This window comes from Salminus brasiliensis, chromosome 12 (genome assembly GCF_030463535.1).
Source record: "Salminus brasiliensis chromosome 12, fSalBra1.hap2, whole genome shotgun sequence".
Taxonomy (NCBI): Eukaryota; Metazoa; Chordata; class Actinopteri; order Characiformes; family Bryconidae; genus Salminus; species Salminus brasiliensis.
This window is the reverse complement of record NC_132889.1, coordinates 7134632-7156174: the sequence shown is the minus strand read 5'-3', so window position 1 is coordinate 7156174 and position 21543 is coordinate 7134632. Positions and strand designations below refer to the sequence as shown.

General features: G+C 35.7%; 1 protein-coding gene across 1 annotated transcript; it reads left to right on the top strand.

The window, feature by feature from the left end:
• Positions 1-11387: 11387 nt before the first annotated feature.
• LOC140573510 (uncharacterized) lies at positions 11388-21216 on the top strand. Its single transcript, XM_072692909.1, has 12 exons — positions 11388-11616; positions 12203-12469; positions 13268-13576; positions 13700-13999; positions 14272-14580; positions 14687-14986; positions 15240-15548; positions 15659-15958; positions 17403-17711; positions 17827-18117; positions 19246-19400; positions 19574-21216. Exons 1-12 carry the CDS (start codon positions 11451-11453, stop codon positions 19580-19582), a joined length of 3024 nt encoding a protein of 1007 aa, XP_072549010.1. The 5' UTR covers positions 11388-11450; the 3' UTR covers positions 19583-21216.
• Positions 21217-21543: the final 327 nt, after the last annotated feature.

Below are 21543 nucleotides of genomic sequence, written 5' to 3'. Positions count from 1 at the left end.
TGCTAATTTTGATCAACAGAAAGAACTTAAAAAAACAGGTGTTGAAGTCAAAGCATCACCGATATGTCCAGGAACTTAATTTTAAGATCTGCTAAACCATGCAATAAAAAAGAAAGATATTACGCTATGAATGTATTCCTCATGCTTATTACACTATTATTATATTTTTTATTTACTTGTAAAGTTAATTGAACAAAACAACTTGCTACATTGTAATGTTTACTTTTTAAAAGTAAGTTGTTAAATTAATTGAAACTTAAATTGCTAAGAAAATAAAGCAATATACATCAAGTAATGCATTCAAAATGTTTGGGATAAAGGTTAGTATGTGTTAGTAATATCTGCTAGTGGTCAAAGTTCTTGGTTTATATGTAGAGCTCTAGGAAAAAGCCATCATACAAACAATTGGTGTGTATATGTAACATATATATAAGCATTTACACTATTCAGAAGGTGTTTTAACTTAATCTCATAAAATCTATTCTACAGAACTAGTTATTAAAAAGGTTCTGTAGAGAACTAAACTTGTTTCTTTAGTGACATTTCTCCAAAGAACCATTTTTTATTATTTTACTTTATTTTTTAAAGTGCAGGAGATAGAATACTATTTTGACAAAAAAGCATTTTAAAGACTAATAAAGATCTTCTTTCATCTGATGTTTAGGTCAATCCTGCACACTGTATTTGTTTCACTGCCTGTATTGTGTTGTGTATTTGAATTTGCAGTCTCAAGGGACACTAGAAAGAACCCATTCTCATGTGTTTGAATATTCAATCTCAAGGGACCTTAGAATCCATCACTGCACCTGCTTTCAGTTAGGCATTGAAATGTTGAGTTGGTTTATCCAAATGAAACAAAAAGACAATCATTTGCATGTGGGCAGTTAGTAAAGACATTCAAAGAGAGCATCTCTTTAGTTTTTTTATATTATTTTTCTATTTGCTTTTAGAGTTCATATCCCTCTCATTCACTATATTCAAGTGATCTTCTACAGCTTCGATAGTTATTTCCATGTCCATACCATCAGAACCACATTATATTCATAACATTAATTTCTCACTAAATGTATAGAATTTGTATACTGGATCATACAGATTATACATAGATTAGGTTTTCCCATCTAATACTATTCATCCACCTTGTTAGCCTATACAGCCTACTAAGGATGTACAATTACAAAATGGCTGCCCTTGGTCTAATTGAACTGTCCTGACATATTGTGCATTTTGTAACAATAATAATAATAATAATAGGTTTTGTGCATATAGTGCCATTCACATACTTAATGTCACTTTACAAAGCTTTAAAAAACAGCCTGGCAGTGACTCCTAAAAGGTGCCTTAGAATGTTCAACAGTATTTTAGTATATTGGAATACTGTGAGTTTGTTACATAATAGTCTAGACTTATTATAATAAAGTTAACATCTACCTAAAGCCTTTGAGAGAGAATATGGAAGTGAGGCTTAAAAATCTGAAAGGTAACACTAGAAGATCAGGTGAATGCACGTGATTGCTGAAACAGTGGTGAAGCAAAACAAACCAAATCAGTCATTTGTGTAGCGCTTTATACAACCTGATATTGGCACACAGCAGCTTTACAGAAATCTATAATTAAAACAAAAGATCAACAAAACAAATAATACATATCGGATGGAACCAGGACTCACAATGGGGGATCATCCTCCTCTGGTCACCCTAGCAAACCCTATACTCCGAGATCTTCAGCTAACTGCACACTGTGCTAACAGGACACAACATTGTAATATAAGAATAATAACTAAAGGCTTGTTTAATCACATCTGAACATTTTTTGCCTCAAAATCACATACTAACATTGGGATGGCATCTTTAATTTCATTTACATGGCCAACCAGGACCTGTGGCCCACAGTCCAGTTGAGAGCTCATTCACATCCCTACTAAACTCCATAGAGTCTATAAACCAACAAAAAGGAGGTTGGTGCCCTCTAGTGCCACAATGTTCTGTTTTCTGCTGTTTAGTTTTCAGTCAGACTTCATTGTGGAAAAGCCAACTTTAAGTTGAAGAAAGTGCAAAAACTTAGTTGTACAGATATGCTACATGGACAAAATTCTTGCCAAAATATGTACACTAAACTAAATAAGCAAAATACAAATGGTCTTGATGTACTGTGTTTTATACCAACTAACATTTAAATCATTAACCTATTAACTTTCTATTAACCATTAACTTTTTTGTTTTGGCCACTGGCTTATAATGGACATCAACAATCAATAGAGTGTGATCATGATTGGCTGGTCTCCAACTAGACTAAACAGCATTAGAGTATTTACCTCACCTAGAGGGAAAGTAAAGGAATACATCTAGGTCACGTATGTATATCATTCAGCCATAACATTAAAACCATATGCATATAAAAATGTGTAGGTTCCCTTTGTGTCTTGACTCCACAAGACATCATCAGCATGAACTTTCATGTGCACTACAGTAGATCTTCTGTGGGATCACGTTCCTAAGGCACATGAAATAACCCTGTTAGACTGATTTAAGTGAGGCAAATTTGTCTAGATCTGTAATTATGAGTCAGCATGTCTTACAGGAGCACTCCAGGAGTAAGGTGAAGAAGAGTGTTTTATTTGTGAGATGTACATCCAAAAAGACAAAGAAAACTCATAAAGTGCATAAAAGAACAAGAAACACAGATTAAAGACAATTATTACAATGTTTAAATGCAAGACTTGACTCGGGCTGCCGCCAAGCTCTACTGAGGAAACAGCCACAAGGCAGGAACTTCATGAACACTCCTATACACAGACAAGCTAGGCCCCACCCTAGGTCAAACCAAAACCCTGATGGGGTAAAATGGAATAAAGGATAACAGAACATATATTTATTATGACATTGTACTATCAAGGTCATTATTGACATAGTTGCATCTCTCTATTATATTGTTAACAGTAAGTATTTACAGATCATGATCTCCTCAACTCTTTTTATCTATTTACAGGACCTGAAGATGGAGAGTGGACCCCTCTTCCCCATGTCAGTGGGTTCTCCCAACTCGCATAAGAGTGACATCTGCTCTCGATGGCCTATCCTAAAGGAAACTCTCACCCAGAAGGATTGCAGGTAAGTACTCTAACTATATCATACCGGGAACACCCCACAAGATGCTCTTAGCCCCAGTCACCTGGCCAGCACAATATCGTCAATATGGCTCAGATCCTTATGCTTGCCCATGTGTCTTTCCCACTTCAAGGACTGAGTCTTCCCTTGCTGCCTAATACAGTTCCAGAAAAAATTAAGAGATCATCTACATTATCAGTTTCTCTTTGTTTACTATTTGTAGACAATGTGTTTAACTTTTAACATGTGTTTAACATTTGTGTTGTATTCCATAAGCCATGGACAGCATTAACAACATCCTCTAAATTCCAAATAAAAATATAGCTATTTAGTTCCAGAATTTATGTAATTTCCAGAAATTACAACTGCTCAAAAGCAACAAATTATATGCTCAAATAATGCAAAGAAATTATTAAAATAATTATATAAAATTTAAACAACACAGTATTAATATTTGAACTTTGATATTTGAGCATTCAAAAATCACTATGGTGAAATCACCTTGACTGTTAATCATTTCATGTCTTGGCAGGCTCTCTTCTAGTCTTTCACATTACTGTTGGGTGACTTTATCTTATTCATGGTCTTCAGATTCAGGTAACTCAGCTTTGTTTGATAAAATTCCTGGACTAAAATGCCTGCCCTACACGTAGAGATGCAAATTTACTTCAAAAAATAAAGTGGTCTCATAATTTTTTCCAGAGCTGTATGTAGATCCCAGTCCTTGACTAGGTATCACTGTCATGGGAAGATTATTCGCTTCATCTTTCAGTGGTCATAATATTATGGCTATATTTGTGTGATTTCCATTAATGTGTATACTTGTTACTGTTAGTAAGTCTAGTACACTCTAGAATTTGGTGCTAAAAAATTTTCTAGGAACTTTAAAAAACGGTTCTGTTTGTAACAGAGATGTGTGAGAATGTGATGAACCTTTCAATTAGCTAAGTTTACATCAAATGAAACAATCTTTAAACCTTTAACAGCATCTACACATTCATATCTCTATTACAATCATGATTTTTTCTGGAACCAAACATTGTTTATCTCTCAAAAGACTATTTGCATGTTACATTTCACCACTTGATTTAGGTTCAGGCCATTACAGAAAATGAGACTGGGCTCTCAACCCAGACCCTCTGTCAGACCAAACACTGGACACTGTATAGAAGTATGAACCAGTATTAATTTATTGTCAATAACATGACAGCAAGTATGAAGAAGAAAGGTTTGTGTGATGGAAAGAACAGGTTGCTTTTTTTAAAGTAGTTAAAAATACACTGGAAAAGTTCTGACAAACTGGATCTTTCTCTAACTTCAACCTCTGTACCCTGTGAATGAATGCTCTCAAAAGTCGGGAACAGGCGAACAAATTATATTCTTGATTCTTAGCTTATTGAAGTCTAGTTCTGTGTTCAACAGATGTACCGTCTACATGCATATTCAATAGTACTCTTTTTCGCATTATTAAATATTATTATATACAATTATGTATTCAGGGAGAGCAAAACAAATTCTCAGACGAAATACATACATTTAATTAAAGAAAAAAAAACAATCACTGCATAGTGCTCTGGTTTCAGTTTGGACAAATCTCATGATTGACCCATACATATGAATCAGGCAATGTTGGTGTGGTATTTGCATTTGCACAAAAGGTGGTGTAGTAGAGCTGTGTTTCAAATGCTTTGACTTATGGAACTATTTTGGCTTGAAATGTGTCACTGCAAGTCTCATTCTGCCCACCCCTATTAACAGGCACAAAAATAAGAGTACCATCCCTCCACCGTAACATTAGCTCACATACTTAATTTAAATATATACTTTCCTTCTAAATCACACAGAAGGTTAAGCATGAATGAGCAGTTCAGATGATTATAAAATAAAATAAAATTAATAATTAATAATAAAATTAATAATAATTAAAATTCACTATACGTCTCAAAATATCCACACAAATTAAAAATGCATAATAAATCATCCCCAATAGCATGACATTCAGCAATGAAGCAGTAGGAAAAGATTCACACCATACAATTAAATAAAAGCATTTTCTTCCTAACATATTCATGACAGTGTAAGTACAGTGTTTGCTAGCAGCAATAGCCTAATATCTCCAATTGCTAAATAAAGAAGGAAAAGAGAAAATAATTACAGCAGTGCATAACCTCAAGCTAAAGAGATGTTGAGTGATCCAACAAGACTCTGACCTATGCAAGTAAATCAACTAAAGAATGGTTTGCGATTTGTGTTTCAGAATGGCCAAGTCAGTCCTGACCTGCTGTGACTTAACTTGAAGAGGGCTGTACCAGAAATACTGATGAGCTGAAACACATTTGCAGAGTGAAATGGTTCAGAAGGGATCCTCAGCATTGTGCAGATCGTAGGTTATTCCTGCTAAAGAGGCATTTAAATGTTAATACATGTAAGGGTTCACTTACTTTTTCTAGCCTGCACTGTGGATGTTTCCTCAGTGTGCTCAGTAAAACACATGAACAATACAATTGCTTGTGTGTTATTAGTTCAGTTAGATTTTATTTATACCACATTTCATTAGTAATCAATGTAGGAATTCTGAAGCTGCCAAGCATATAACAAAAGCAGACAATGTGGCATTATGGGTTATAAAAACTTTAACAAAATACAAATAAAAGACAGAATTACTAACTGTAGGAAGAAGACTAAGCCCCAAACATCTGTAGTCTAGAGGAATGCAAATGGTAGTACAGAAATGTGCATACACAAGCAGATTGTTTCTAATAGAGCAGGTTGTTTTAGAGGGTTTTTTTAGAGTCACTTGTATTTGCATATATAAGTTTTTGATCAGTTGATCTGCAGCATCAGCCATGGTGATTGCTACCTGTACTAGGGGAAAGGACCCCAGTTGACTGTATTCTCTGGTAAGTAGGTGCAGGTCATCATTTTCTGTATTATAGTTGCATTTATTTTTAACGTTTCCCAAGCCTGCATTGAACATTTTCAGCAGTAGTAGTAAAATGTCAATGGAGGGAAGTTTGAAGTTGGGGAAGATGCCTAAGCAGCAAGATCGCAGAAGTGAGACCTTGGGCAGTCTTGGGACTATTTTGATTTTGTACAGTTTAGTACAGTTTATTTTTGTTTTAGTCCATTTATTCACAGTGACAACTACTTTGACTACTGGAGGAAATAAACATCAGTGACCATGATGTCAAGTAGGAGCATTTTTTTTGGAAACAGTGTATGTATAACATGTATGTATAACGTCAAATCTTAAAACTGCATTATTTTTAATTATGTATATTAAGTAAATATTAGGAACTCTTGGTTGCAATATATCCTATAGGTAGTTGTGGGTCGTTTGTCATGGTGACAAAGCTTTTGACTACTGGGGTAGTAGAGCCGAGACATATTGATTATTCAATGATTACTGAAGCATATATTAAAGCCTGTGTTTGTAACGATTGATTACATAACATTTGTTATTAATAAAAAAATAGAAACCATGCCACATTTTAACTGAAAGGTTTTGGGGCTGTTGTGGAGAAACACACTAATAGGGCTTACCCTAGTATCCCTGACACAGTGGAAAACTTCGCTTTCAGTAGCTGGATGAGAAGACAAGTTTGGAGGTAGGCATAGCATTTTATATGTAGGAATTTACCCAGATCAGCAGCAACAACCATGTTGGAGTAACTGTAACTAAAGTTAAATCTTTCTTAGTGCTACAATCTGTTACAGCGCAGCGATCTTTGCACCTGTGTGACACCTCATTGCTCTTTTTGTTTTGATCTGGTTGTAGAGTTTTGGGATCACTGTGTCAGTAAAATATATAAAAGACCGCAACACTGTATCTCAGTTCCAACAGCGAATACAGATTCAATCTCTGCAATAGAAGTTGCAATAGGGTTGGCGTCGCCTGTCTGAGCTGGGAGGAAGCTTCCAAGTGCTAGCTTTTGATTTTAAAGAGGTGCCGGTCAGTTTTTTTGCTCATCCATCTCGTGTCTCTGTTATGCGCACACCAGACTGTCCAGGCGCGCTGCACTGCCACACATGTGAGGTTCACATTCTGCATTTTTCTAAAGCTGTGTTATCAAGTTAAAAAATGGCAGAATTGATTCATACATTTGTGAATCAAATTTCAGAATTGCTCATGTCTGCATTTAAGATGTATCTGAGAATAGAAACTTTCCCCACCCCTGTTGGTGACCATGTGTTTAGCAAATAAACCAATCAGAATTTCGTTAAATGCTAATAATTCAGTTTAATTATTTTGCACAACAAAAGAAATGCATTTTAAGATTGAGGTCTATTTTAGCCTTCGCTTGAAGCTCGCCAAGCTCGGTAGCCTTTGTGATAAAAGTAAAGTGATCTCCAATCACTGGTAGCTTAACTTAAATAAAGAATATAAGAAACACCTAAAGAGTGATATTCTCAAAAATTCACTGTTTACTCGGGCAGTGTTAGGAGTTTACTCACTGTGGCAGTTACTTTGGTTAGTTGTGATAAGGATAATGTGATTTCAGGTAGGATTAAATCTATTAGAAACAGTCCTACCGTAAAATCCAGCTCAAGACCAGCTTTTGCTGGTTATCGATGGTCTAAGCTGTTTTTGATGGTCAAGGTGGTTGAAAAGTTGGTCATCCAGGCAAAAAACATGCTGGTCTTATGCTGGTAAGCTTGACTTTGGTGTCCGACCAGCGCGGTTTTGCTGGTCATGTTGGTTAACTGAAGTAGTCATGCTGGTCATGCTGATCGACCAGCTTGGTGACCAGTGTGAATATGTTGGTTAACCAGGTTGATGATGCTGGTCATGCTGGTCACCCAGCGGGATTACGCTGCTCAACTAGTTAGGCTAAGATCAGTCAGGTTGATCGTGCTTGTAAAATTTTTGCCTGCAAAAATGTGTTGATTGTGTTTTTTTTCATATTCTTTCAGTACATTGAGGTTTTATTAATTTTATTTTTTCATTATTTATTTTGTTATCTCATGATTATTATCCCTAGGAAATTATCCTGATAACATGATCTCAAGATAATTACTTTTAGAAAAGGTTATATGTATGCAAACATCATGCCCTTAGGTATTAAATCAATATAAAATGTATTCTTAAATGATCAATTATTTAAAAAAAAAATTGTAGTTGAAAGTTTTTTTTTCGTTATTCCATCACCATATGAGTTCATTTTTTAATGGTAAATAGCTATATATTTATATACAGCTATATTTGGTACAGAATGATTACATTTTAGTCTTCTTTTACATAGTGGTTGAATATGTTGGTTAACCAGTTTGATGATGCTGGTCATGCTGGTCACCCAGCGGGATTACGCTGCTCAACTAGTTAGGCTAAGATCAGTCAGGTTGATCATGCTTGTAGACTAGTGAAACAATTAAATTCAAGCAAAACCATGTCCTATGCTGGTCAAGAGCTAAGCTGAACATCCAGCTCAATCAGCTTGAGCAGCTTGAGTTCGAGGTCAGACTGATCTTTAAGCAGGGAGGTGATGTATTAATACCAAATCATATTTTGCCCACAGTAAATGTAGAGTAATTTAGTACATTAGAAGTTAGATTAGAAGTAGGGGGGGTGGTTTTTCAGTGTGACTACGCTTTTGGCTACTGAGGGAATAGGAAAATGTTGTCAGGTATGCAGCAAACGTCTTGTGATTAGCAATTAGACATTCAAGGTTTCGGGGCTTTATTTGAAAAAAATGGTAAATGATGAAAGTAAACAATGCTGGAAATTCAGGAAATGTTGATATATGTCAACAGGATTACATAAACAGTGATCTACCGTAAACATTGTTTAATTTTAAAAAGATAAATTCAAAGTAACATTTTGTGTAATGTTTAAATGTAACATTTTTAGGTTTAATATTGCAAGGACCATGTTTACCAACGCTGACAAATTTTGGTGATTTTTCCATAAATCTACAACTGTAGTGATAGTCTAATGGTATATGTAGCACATTTGACATTTTATGTATTTAATAGATATTAGACATCGGTTTATTTAATATTCATGTTCATATTCATATTTCTATATGTACTTTAAATGCCAAGCCGTGAAACAAAGAGTACTCTGATGCTGGTATGATTAAATAGTGCCAAGTGCTTATACACAAAGAAAACATGCCATAGCAACTATCTTTACAATGTGCTTGCTATTTTTGTGTTCTTTATTGTCACTGTAATGCAAAAAAATGCTTGTATCTCCACATGGTAACTTTACAAGAGGATCAATGGAGGCTATAATCTCAGTTACAATAACCTTAAATTAAGTGTAGCGTAACACTCAGCAGGTTCGGAATGTCAATTAAACGTTTTTAAAAAATAAACTTCTCTATTTATGTAATCACAAATAATCCATGCCAGTGAATCACAAACAAAAACAGCTTTTACATAGACAATATTATCAAAGTACTATATTAGAGGAATAAAGCAGTGGCATGGATAAAAGAAAACAATGCAGCAGTTCTAAAGAAAAACACATGTTGATCATATGTAATATATTACAACACAGAGACATACCCTGAACAACAAAATGTCATATCGCCGACTCTCATGTGCTCCACTCTACTTGAATAACACACCAGACTCAGCATCTACGTTTAGTTGGTCATTATCAGATCTTGATACGTAAGAGTAGTTGTCTGTCATTGTGATAATGCTTTTGACTACTGGGGTACAGTAAACCTATCATCTGGTAAGACAAACTACCATACCGTACTATATTTACTGGCTATCGATTAAAATGGAAATAAACGACTCTCTGAAGTTCATTTGAATGTGGCAAGTGATTACAAATGAACACATTGATTTGTTTTCCGTAGTTCACAAATTTCTGCAAAAATGTGTTGATTGTGGGGTTTTTTTTTCATATTCTTTCTGTACATTGAGATTTTATTTATTTCAGTTTTTCATTATTCATTTTGTTATCTCATGATTATTATCCATAGGAAATTATCCTGATAACATGGTCTCAAGATAATTACTTTTAGAAAAGGTTATATGTATGCAAACATCATGCCCTTAGGTATTAAATCAATATAAAATGTATTCTTAAATGATCAACTATTTTAAAAAAAATTATTGTAGTTGTAAATGTTACACTTTAAACTCTACAGACAAGTTTTTTTTCATTATTCCATCACCATATGAGTTAATTTTTTAATGGTAAATAGCTATATATTTATATACAGCTATATTTGGTACAGAATGATTACATTTTAGTCTTCTTTTACATAGTGGTGCAATGTCATTTTTTGACAATTTCTTGGCCAGGTTTTGTAGAGAAGTGTCCAATGTAAGAGTAAATCTAAGAATTATGACATGAAATAGGGATTTTGTTTGTTTTTGTATTGTAAAGACTTTAAAGTATTTTATGGCACATTTAAGACAATGTAAAGAACAACATATTCACATATTTTCATTTTCAAGAAAGTAAAAACAGCGACGAGATGTTATATTCGGATTCGCTGTATCGGACAAGGCTTGTGTTGATAACAATTGTGGAACCATGACATTTTTTATTTATGTAATAATGTACTCACATCACCATTTCTACAGTACCTATACCCCATTCACTTTTTTAACAGTTATTTTATAAAGAAAAATACACCTGTAGGAATAATTTATAATATAGACTGGCAATATACACACAACTGCTCTTAAATGTTTATTTGAAACTATGTCATTAATTAATAGATAATGAGAGTGCCACATATATTTGCAGATAATTTGTCATTTTAAAGATGGGTCTTTTCATGCACTGTACGGGTTATTTGCTCAGGAGACAATAGTGTAAATTCAAACCCCCATTTCGTCAGTGTGGTTTGAATGGAATGCCTATAAATTGATATAGGATAGTTTTTTTACATGGTTGTAAAGTAGATTCAGTTGCACAGTTAGGTTCAGTTTCAAAGTAGATGTTTCCTACGCATGTGCACATTTTTAGCAATGTCATTTTTAAACTTTTAAATGAAAATTCACTATCAATTTGGACTGAAATAACGGTGCTAAATTTAATATGAAACTTTGTTTGACAAAAGTATGCTTGTATTTGTCCTACCACTTTACACGTGCGTGCATATTTCCTAAGAATGCTTAAAGGTTTAACCTTTCATGACATTGTCAAATATAATGTGACATTAGCAATTTTGTTTATTCAGTGTTTTGTATTGTGTGTGTGTGTGTGTGTGTGCGTGCATGTGTTTTACAGAAGGTCAGAGTCCACCAACCTCCCCCTTCCTAGTGTCTGCATGCAGCCCTTCCTCAGATGGCTTCCTCACGCTCGGCTGCATCACAAGCGGTTTCTCTCCCGCCGGGTCTCTCAAGTTTAAGTGGACAGGTGACGTGAGGGACATGGTGCAGTACCCAGCTGTGCAGATGCGGGGTGGCAAGTTCACAGCTGTGAGCCATGTGCGAGTCAAGGCCACAGACTGGGAAGCAGAAAAGCCATTTACATGCCAGGCGGAACATCCAGCTATCTCTGCAAGTGCACCTATGAAAACGACCCTGCAAAAGCGAGGTATATGCACCCAGCACTAAATAGATCAATAAATAAACATATAAATTAATAAATTTAAATAAAATAAAATAAAAAATCCAATTCACAATGTGATCAATGTGATCAACCTGCCATTATAATCACTTAATAATGACATTTTCATGTATTATAAAAACACATTTGTACTTATGTTGACACTTTATAATAAAACACAAATCTTATATTTATATATATTATATATATTATCTTATATATATAATAGCACAAATCTTCTGTAAAAAAATATTTAATGTAATTATTGCATGACATCAAAAGGTAGTAGTCAAATAATAAAATATAAAAGACTTTTTAAACAAATGTTATGCTCTTGTGTAATATATTTGTCTTCTTCCGACACAGTACAAGAGTAATGTAATTTCTTTGTCACACCAAAAGATGTTTTAACCATTTGAATAGTTTTCTTTTTTTCATTTAAAATAGGAAATGAAAAAAACTGACTATAAGACAGTTTTGCATCTCATTTAGCTTAACAATACAGTTTACACTGCCCAAAAAGTGTTCTCATCATGTCTAATTTTCAATTAACTTTCAATACCTTTTTTTATAGGGCGCTCTCCACCAACTGTCCAACTGGTGGAATTTGGCCAGTCTTTAATTTGTGTCATTGAGAATTTCTACCCACCCAATCTCAATATCATGTGGAAAGTGAACAATAGTCCAGTAAAAGGCCTAGACTGGCAAAGAATACGAAATGCCAAAGGTAATTTCAAAGCTGTCAGTTTACTTGAAGACATTCAAATGAGTAAGGACACCAAATATACCTGTGAAGTCACACATGAAAACATCAAATATCCAAAACAACTGTCATCTAAAGGTAAGCTAATATGTACACATATATGAGACAATTGTTTTTTGTTCATTTTATGCAGCTATGTTCTCTTTTAAGAATCGTGCATGCACAAAGAGGGCGATGCTTCACATGACAAACAATAAACAATGGATCAAAATCCAAAATCCCCAGTAACAGCCACTTCCTTAATGGTCCTGTGAAAGTGCAGTGGAGGCTGACTGCAAATCATCATGAGAACAAAGAGGGGAAAGGGGGCAAAACATTTAAGGATGGGTCTCTGTGGGGTCATGGCAGCTACTTAACAGGATATGAATATTTGGATTGACGTTAATGTTGCATGAATTCCGATTTGGATGTTAAGACAGTGTCTCTTTTCCGAGTATCAGATATATATTCAGAGTATCATATATATATTTCAGATATATATTTCAGCCACACTGATATGTGGTATTGAAATATGATATATATATATATATATATATATATATATATATATATATATATATATATATATATATATATATATATATATATAATATTTCAATACCACATATCAGTGTGGCTGAAATGGGAACTGAACACATTCAATGTGTCCTGTGCTGTTTACACTGCCAGACAGATTAGACATTTGTGTGCACATTTGACGAAAAAGGTCTAATCTGGTCCGCTTTTACCTGCTGTGTGAACATAGCACCTGTGTTCATTCCATGTGTGTGTGTTTTTTGGCATTATATAATTTCATTGTATATATATCAAAATGTCACAATGCATTAAAATCACAATGCATGAAGAATTTACCTTTATTTTTATTTTTTAACATAGCTGACTTCTCTATAAAGATCAATCCACCATCAGCGAAGGATCTCTTTGAACATAGTAAAGCTACAATCACCTGTGTCATAACTGGTGATAATAAGAACGAAGTGAGTGGAGCAATCGTGACATGGACAGTTGGAGGCAGCAGACGTGGAAGTAGTGGAACAGATAATGTTAAACAGACAACACCACCTTTTACTAAGACTAGCAGTTTGACCCTCGATCAGTCTGAATGGTTTTCGGGGTCAGAAGTGGAGTGCTCTACTGAAAGAGAAACAACACCTTTCTCAGACAAAATTAGGGTGAAGAAAGGAGGTAAGTCCAGCTGTCCTGGAGTCAAATCTTCTCATTAGTTAAAACTGAAAGTGCTGTATCTCTGAAATACAGGAATCTTCTATTCTACATGTTCTTATTTACAAATGATCTTTTCTCATGTAGGAAAACCTTCTATTGTCTTCTACAAACCTGAGAAGGACGTCAAAGACACAGACACTGTCTCCCTGTTGTGTGAGGTCAGGAGCTCGGATCTGGGGGATGTGTATGTGATGTGGAAAATGAACGATGGTAAATACATGGAAGGCAGCAGCACAGTTCACACCAATGAAAAGAACACAGCAGTTGTCCTCAGCTACTTAACTGTGTCTGGAAAGGATTACAACAGTGCACAGTTTGCTTGTGCAGTGAAAGACCCCAACATGGTGGCAGGAGCCACACCAGAACAGAAGACAACATCTATGAGTAAGAACAACTGTGATACCTCTCCTGTGTTACAATGTTGCTAAGAGTCCTCTGAGAACTATGATTAGGAATCACCACTGGCAGCTGTGTCTGACTAAGATGCTTCCTTAAGTTCACCTGAATGGTCTGAGAAGCTTCTGATGCATCTTTTGTGTTCTGTCTCCCACTGTTCACTCCATGTATGCTTTCCTGGAAACACTATATATTTAATAGTAGTATGTCTTACAATGCATAAAGTGTTTATTTGTTAATTATCTATTTTTTTTATGTAGATGACTTCTCTCTAAAGATCAATCCACCATCAGCGAAGGATCTCTTTGAACAAAATAAAGCTACAATCACCTGTGTCGTAACTGGTGATAATAAGAACGAAGTGGGTGGAGCAATCGTGTCATGGACAGTTGGAGGCAGAAGACGTGGAAGTAGTGGAACAGATAATGTTAAACAGACAACACCACCTTTTACTAAGACTAGTAGTTTGACCCTCGATCAGTCTGAATGGTTTTCAGGGTCAGAAGTGAAGTGCTCTACTGAAAGGGAAAAAACACCATTCTCAGACAAAATTAAGGTGAAGAAAGGAGGTAAGTCCAGCTGCCCTGGAATTAAAACTAAAAGTGTTGTATCTCTGAAATACATGAATCTTCTATTCTACATGTTCTAATTCACAGACAATCTTTTCTTATGTAGGCAAACCATCTATTGTCTTCTACAAACCTGAGAAGGACGTCAAAGACACAGACACTGTCTCCCTGTTGTGTGAGGTCAGGAGCTCTGGTCTGGGGGATGTGTATGTGATGTGGAAAATGAACAACGGTCAGTACATGGAAGGCAGCAGCACAGTTCACACCAATGAAAAGAACACAGCAGTTGTCCTCAGCTACTTAACTGTGTCTGGAAAGGAGTACAACAGTGCACAGTTTGCTTGTGCAGTGAAAGACCCCAACATGGTGGCAGGAGCCACACCAGAACAGAAGACAACATCTATGAGTAAGACGAACTGTGATACCACTCATGTATTAGAATGTTGCTAAGAGTCCTCTGAGACCTGTTATTAGGAATCACCACTGGCAGCTGTGTCTCGCTAAGATGCTTCCTTAAGTCCACTTTTTGTATTCTGTCCACAAAAGTGTCCAGTGTCCACTCCATGTATGCTTTCCTGGAAACACTATATATTTAATAGTAGTATATCTTACAATGCATAAAGTGTTTATTTGTTAATTGTCTATTCTTTTTTATGTAGATGACTTCTCTCTAAAGATCAATCCACCATCAGCGAAGGATCTCTTTGTACAAAATAAAGCTACAATCACCTGTGTCGTAACTGGTGATAATAAGAACGAAGTGGGTGGAGCAATTGTGTCATGGACAGTTGGAGGCAACAGACGTGGAAGTAGTGGAACAGATAATGTTACACAGACAACATCACCTTTTACTAAGACTAGTAGTTTGACGCTCGATCAGTCTGAATGGTTTTCAGGTGCAGAAGTGGAGTGCTCTACTGAAAGAGAGAAAACTCCATTCTCAGACAAAATTAAGGTGAACAAAGGAGGTAAGTCCAGCTGTCCTGGAGTCAAATCTTCTCATTAGTTAAAACTGTGTTAAAAAGTGCTGTTTATCTGAAATACAGCTCTAATTTATAAATAATTTTGTCTCATGTAGGCAATCCTTCTATTGTCTTCTACAAACCTGAGAAGGACGTCAAAGACACAGACACTGTCTCCCTGTTGTGTGAGGTCAGGAGCTCTGGTCTGGGGGATGTGTATGTGATGTGGAAAATGAACAACGGTCAGTACATGGAAGGCAGCAGCACAGTTCACATCAATGAAAAGAACACAGCAGTTGTCCTCAGCTACTTAACTGTGTCTGGAAAGGAGTACAACAGTGCACAGTTTGCTTGTGCAGTGAAAGACCCCAACATGGTGACAGGAGCCACACCAGAACAGAAGACAACATCTATGAGTAAGAACAACTGTGATACCACTCATGTGTTACAATGTCACTGAGAGTCCTCTCAGACCTAGATGATCAGGAAGCGTCACTGACAGCTGGGTCTGGCTGATTGAGATGCTTCCTTTAGTTCACCTAAATGGTCTAAGACCCTTTTTACACCTGGTCACTTCATGAAACTAGTGTATGGATTGGCTCCTGATGATATTTTTGGTAGTGAAGTGTGTCTCCAGTTATTGTGACTGAAATATGACTGCTGTGAGTAACAGATTATGCATATCCGCTCATTACGCAGCCGTTTAGCCTCTTCCTGTGCTGTGCTAAAGATTGTTGCTGCCTTGAAGTTTTACATGCTGTCATGCATTTCTTTAAATTTAGAGGAAGATAGCAACTTCAGCAGTCTATGCTGAGGTGAAAACGACTGTTGGACTGATTAACTCAGCAATGAGTGAGAAACCATGATTGCAGCTGTAGCAAACTCCACTACATGACTGCTGGGAATAAATTCCATGATCTTCCTCTCAGATCACATGTCCAGTGATGTACTGCATGAGAAAGACTTTTGTTTGTATTGGGAAGAGTTTGGTTGTCCAATGAGTCTCGGAGATACGAATGCTTTAACACTGCTATAACATGTGGATCAAATGCATCTCAGACCACCTCCTGAAGTGGTTTGACTGATTGATTTTGTGTTTTAAAAGCATACTCAAGACAAATGAAGTGACCAGGTGTTTAGGGGTCTGAAATGTCTCTGGGGAATCCCTTTGTTGTGCATCTGTGTCTAAGCTCAATGACCAATATGATATCAGAACAGTTCACACTCTTAAACTGATGCACATGTGCTAAAGAGGAATGCTCCACTGCCCACTCGTCCAGAGGTAAACAATCAAAATGGAGTCAACAGTAACAGCCATTTCCTTAATGGTCTTGTTAAAGTGCAGTGGAGGCCGGCTGCAAATTCAGAAGCAAATCATCATGAGAGAGAGGAAGAGAGACAGAGCAATAGTTTTAATGATGGGTCTCTGTGGGGTCATGGCAGCTACTGGATATGAATATCTGGATTGACGTAAAAGTTGCATGTATTCTGATTTGCCTGTTCAAACAGAGTCTTATTGCAGCGGATTGCATATGTACCAGATTTAAATATCGGAACTGAAAATGTCAGATAAAACATCAGTGTCACATTTGACTTTTAATTGCTGTGTGAACATAGCCTCTGATGTAACAGGGGTCATGGTCAGTCCATGTAGTTCATGTCATGGCCTTTGCATGTTTGTATGTTATTTCTCTTGGTTGTGCCTTGTTCTTCTGTCTAATCTTTTTAAACCATGTGTGTTTTGTGTGCTTAGATATAGCATTTTTAATTTAAATGAGAAAATACATTCCAGTATGCTTTACTGTATATCACAGTGCAAAAATAATTTACCTTAATTGTGTATTTTAATTTTTTATGTAGCTAAGTTCTCTCTCAAGATCAACCCACCATCTGCAAAGGAGCTTTTTATACGTAATAAAGCTACAATCACCTGCGTCGTAACTGGTGATAATAAGAATGAAGTGAGTGGAGCAATCGTGACATGGGAAGTTGGAGGCAGCAGACGTGAAAGTAGTGGACCAGATAATGTTAAACAGACAACACCACCTTTTACTAAGACTAGTAGTTTGACCCTCAATCAGTCTGAATGGTTTTCGGGTGCAGAAGTGAAGTGCTCTACTGAAAGGGAGAAAACACCATTCTCAGAGAAAATTAAGGTGAAGAAAGGAGGTAAGTTCAGCTGCCCTGGAGTCAAATCTTCTCATTAGTTAATACTGAAAGTGCTACTTCTCTGAAATACAGAAATCTACATGTTCTAATTTAGATATGCTCTTTTCTTATGTAGGCAAACCTTCTATTGTCTTATACAAACCTGATAAAGATGTCAAAGACAATGAGACAGTCTCTCTTTTATGTGACGTCAGCAGCTCTGATCTGGGGGATGTGTATGTCATGTGGCAAATGAAAAACAATCCATACATGGAAGGCAACAGCACAGTTCACATCAACAAAAAGACTGTTCTCAGCTACTTAACTGTGTCTGGAAAGGATTACAACAGTGCACAGTTCACTTGTGCAGTCAAAGATGCCAACATGGAGAAGAGAGCCACACCGGATCAGAAGACAACATCTAAGAGTAAAGTCAACTGTCCTAAATGTCCTGTGTTAGAACGTCGCTAAGGGTCCTCTCTGGTCTGAGAAGCTTCTGATGCATCCTTTCTGTTCTGTATCACTCTGTTCACTCCTTGTGTGCTTTTTGTTTGTATTATGATGTTGCATGGGCCATGGTCCAGTCCAAATACTTCATATCTTGGCCTCTGTAAGTTTGTTACTTGTGTTACTTGTCTTGGTTGTGCCTTGTTCTCCTGTCTAATGCTCTCTGTGTTATTGTTCACTCATGTTTTGTGTGCTTTTGTATGACATTTTAGATTCAACTAAATTAAATGTTCCAGTACACTTTCAAAATCTTGATGGGAACACTGGAGCTGAATCAACCCAGTTTCAAAAATATGAACATTTTTGTACAAAAGCATTTTTCATTATTCTTGCAACACTTTAAGCAATAAATCAGCGCAATTGCATATGACATCACATAGTCCATCTTTCTTTTGGAGAACTTTCATTCATTTCATTTCATTCATTCTCAGACTGGGATGTATCAAAAACTGCAGAGAAGAGAAGTTACCAGTGTTGCAACTGATGGCTATTTTGTTTTAAATATTAAATATACTTTATTGTTAAAAATATGTAAATAAATTTAATATCATATTTTATATAAATTTTAAATTTTAAATAAATTTAATATCACACATAACAATGTGTTAAAAAAAATCTAAATAAATTAAAAATGTTATCTGATTCATGCTGAAAGGTATACATATTACACAATTTTCATTTTATCCTACATTGTCATTCATGTTTGTTCTCTATATCAATGTTGTCATGTCAGCAAGCTTTTACAAATATGCTTTTGTGCCTCTGCATGGCGATACATTTTAAATCTTCTTACACACACACACACACACACACACATACACATGAACTTTCAGTGCTCTATGATTGACATCATGGTTAACTGATTGTTATAGAACATTATTAGACAAAGGAAAATGAGGTATTTTGCAATTTGGAATAGAACGCTTCATTTATTTTTTCTATTACCACATTTTAACATTTTTTGTTAAAATTTGTTTGTTTGTTTATTTGTTTTCTGTGTGTATGTGTGTGTGTGTGTGTGTGTGTGTGTGTGTGTGTGTGTGTTCAGCAGAGACTCCAGCATCAGATCCAGGATTGTATATAAACTGTGATAAGGACATTCCAGAGGAGGATGACTTCAACAGCTTGTGGTCCACTGCTTCATCCTTCATCTTCCTTTTCCTCTTCACTCTCATCTACAGCACTGTCCTCAGCCTAGCCAAAGTAAAAATATTTTAAATGTTTAAAATGGTAAAATGTAAAAAAGTAAATGTTGACAGACTAGGCTTTAGTGTCTAGGCTGGGCAAACACCAGTTTACCTACCTGTGTAGATAAAAGCTTCACAAAAAATGATATATGTGTTACACTAACTTCTCTTTTTCTTTGTGTTTTTCAGATGAAATAACATTGAAACATAAATGAAGGAATTGTATGTCCATCTTTCCTAAAACCTTTCTTAGGGTATTTTTTTTGCATGTTTTCTGATGTATGCTGTACATGTACACACATGAACAAAATTGTTGGTACCCCTCAGTTAATGAAAAAAAAAAACCCACAATGGTCACAGAAATTACTTGAATCTGACAAAAGTAATAATAAATAAAAATGCTAGGAAAATGTACAAATTAAAGTCAGACATTGCTTTTTAACCATGCTTCAACAGAATTATTTTAAAAAATAAAGTCTGGCCTGGACAGAAATGATGGTACCCTTAACTTATATTGCCTTTTAAGGCAATCACTGCAATCAAATGATTCCTGTAAATGTCAATGAGACTTCTGCACCTCTCAGCAGGTATTTTGGCCCACTCCTCCAGTTGTCTCAGGTTTCCAGACAGCATGTTTTAGCTCCTTCCAAAGATGCTCAATAGGATTTAGGTCAGGACTCATAGAAGGCCACTTCAGAATAGTCCAATGTTTTCCTTTTAGCCATTCTTGGGTGTTTTTAGCTGTGTGTTTTGGGTCATTATCCTGTTGCAAGACCCATGTCCTACGACTGAGACCAAGCTTTCTGACACTGAGCAGCACATTTCTCTCCAGAATCCCTTGATAGTTTTGAGATTTCATTGTACCCTGCACAGATTCAAGACACCCTGTGCCATATGCAGCAAAGCAGCCCCAGAACATAACAGAGCCTCCTCCATGTTTCACAATAGGGATAGTGTTCTTTTCTTGGTACGCTTAATTTTTATATCTGTGAACATAGAGCTAATGTGCCTTGGCAAAAAGTTCCATTTTTGTCCCTGGGAGAATGTCATAGGACATCTCCCAGAAGCGTTGGGGCTTGTCAACATGTAGTTTGGTATATTCCAGTCTGGCTTTGTTTTGTTTTTTGTTTTCCTTGTTTTCCTTCTGGGCTCTTTTGTTACCATTCATATTATCTGTCTCTTTGATTTGTCATAATTTTTTCTCTTGCGGCCATGTCCAGGGAGGTCGGCTACAGTTCCCATGGATCTTAAATTTCAGAATAATATGTGCAACTGTAGTCACAGGAAAATCAGGCTGCTTGGAGAGGGTCTTATAACCTTTATCTTTAACATGCTTGTTTATAATTTTCTTCCTAATCTCCTGAGACAACTCTTTCCTTCGCTTCCTCTGGTCCATGTTGAGTGTGGTACATACCATGTCACCAAACAGCACAGTGACTACCTGTAGCCCGATATATAGGCCCACTGACTGATTACAAGATTGTAGACACCTGTGATGTTAATTAGTGGACACACCTTGATTTAACATGTTCCTTTGGTCACATTGTTTTCAGGGGTACCATGATTTTTGTCCAGGCCTGTTTAATGAGTTTATTTTTTAAATAATTCTGTTAAAGCATGGTTTAAAATCAATGTTGGATTTTCATTTGTTCATTTTCAAAGCATTTTTATTTAATATTACTTTTGTTAGATTCAAGTTATTTCTGTGACTATTGTGGGTTTTTATTTCATTAACCGAGGGGCATCAACAATTTTGTCTAAATGTGTATTTGTGTTTCTCAGCATCATTCATTTTCTCAGTGCCTTTGTCCTAATTAAAGACTGAAATGTAACAACCAAGATAAGTTGTTTAAATAAATCAATAAAACATTTAAAGATTACACAATGGTTGTGTCTTTTTTGAAAATTTTAAAATGGATTTTGAGATGTTGACAAACTGTGTAGTAAAAGAGCATGAATGCATTGAAGTAATGTAAATCTTTGTAAACTATATATATATATGTAGTTTACAATATATATAATATAGTTTATAATATATAAATATTTCTTTTTTGTTTTTAAAAAAAAAGTACTAATCTAGCCTCCAGCAATGTTTACAGATCATCAAAAACCTAATATTAAGTTAAAGAACAATAATTAGTCTTACAATTCGTAAACTT

Excerpts from the sequence above, each read along its gene's own strand:
- LOC140573510 (XM_072692909.1), top strand. The coding sequence starts at position 11,451 with ATGGTGCAGTACCCAGCTGTGCAGATGCGGGGTGGCAAGTTCACAGCT. Across the intron at positions 12,470-13,267 it reads AAAACAACTGTCATCTAAAG|CTGACTTCTCTATAAAGATC; the intron begins GTAAGCTAATAT and ends TTTTTAACATAG. Across the intron at positions 18,118-19,245 it reads TCAGAAGACAACATCTAAGA|CAGAGACTCCAGCATCAGAT; the intron begins GTAAAGTCAACT and ends GTGTGTGTTCAG.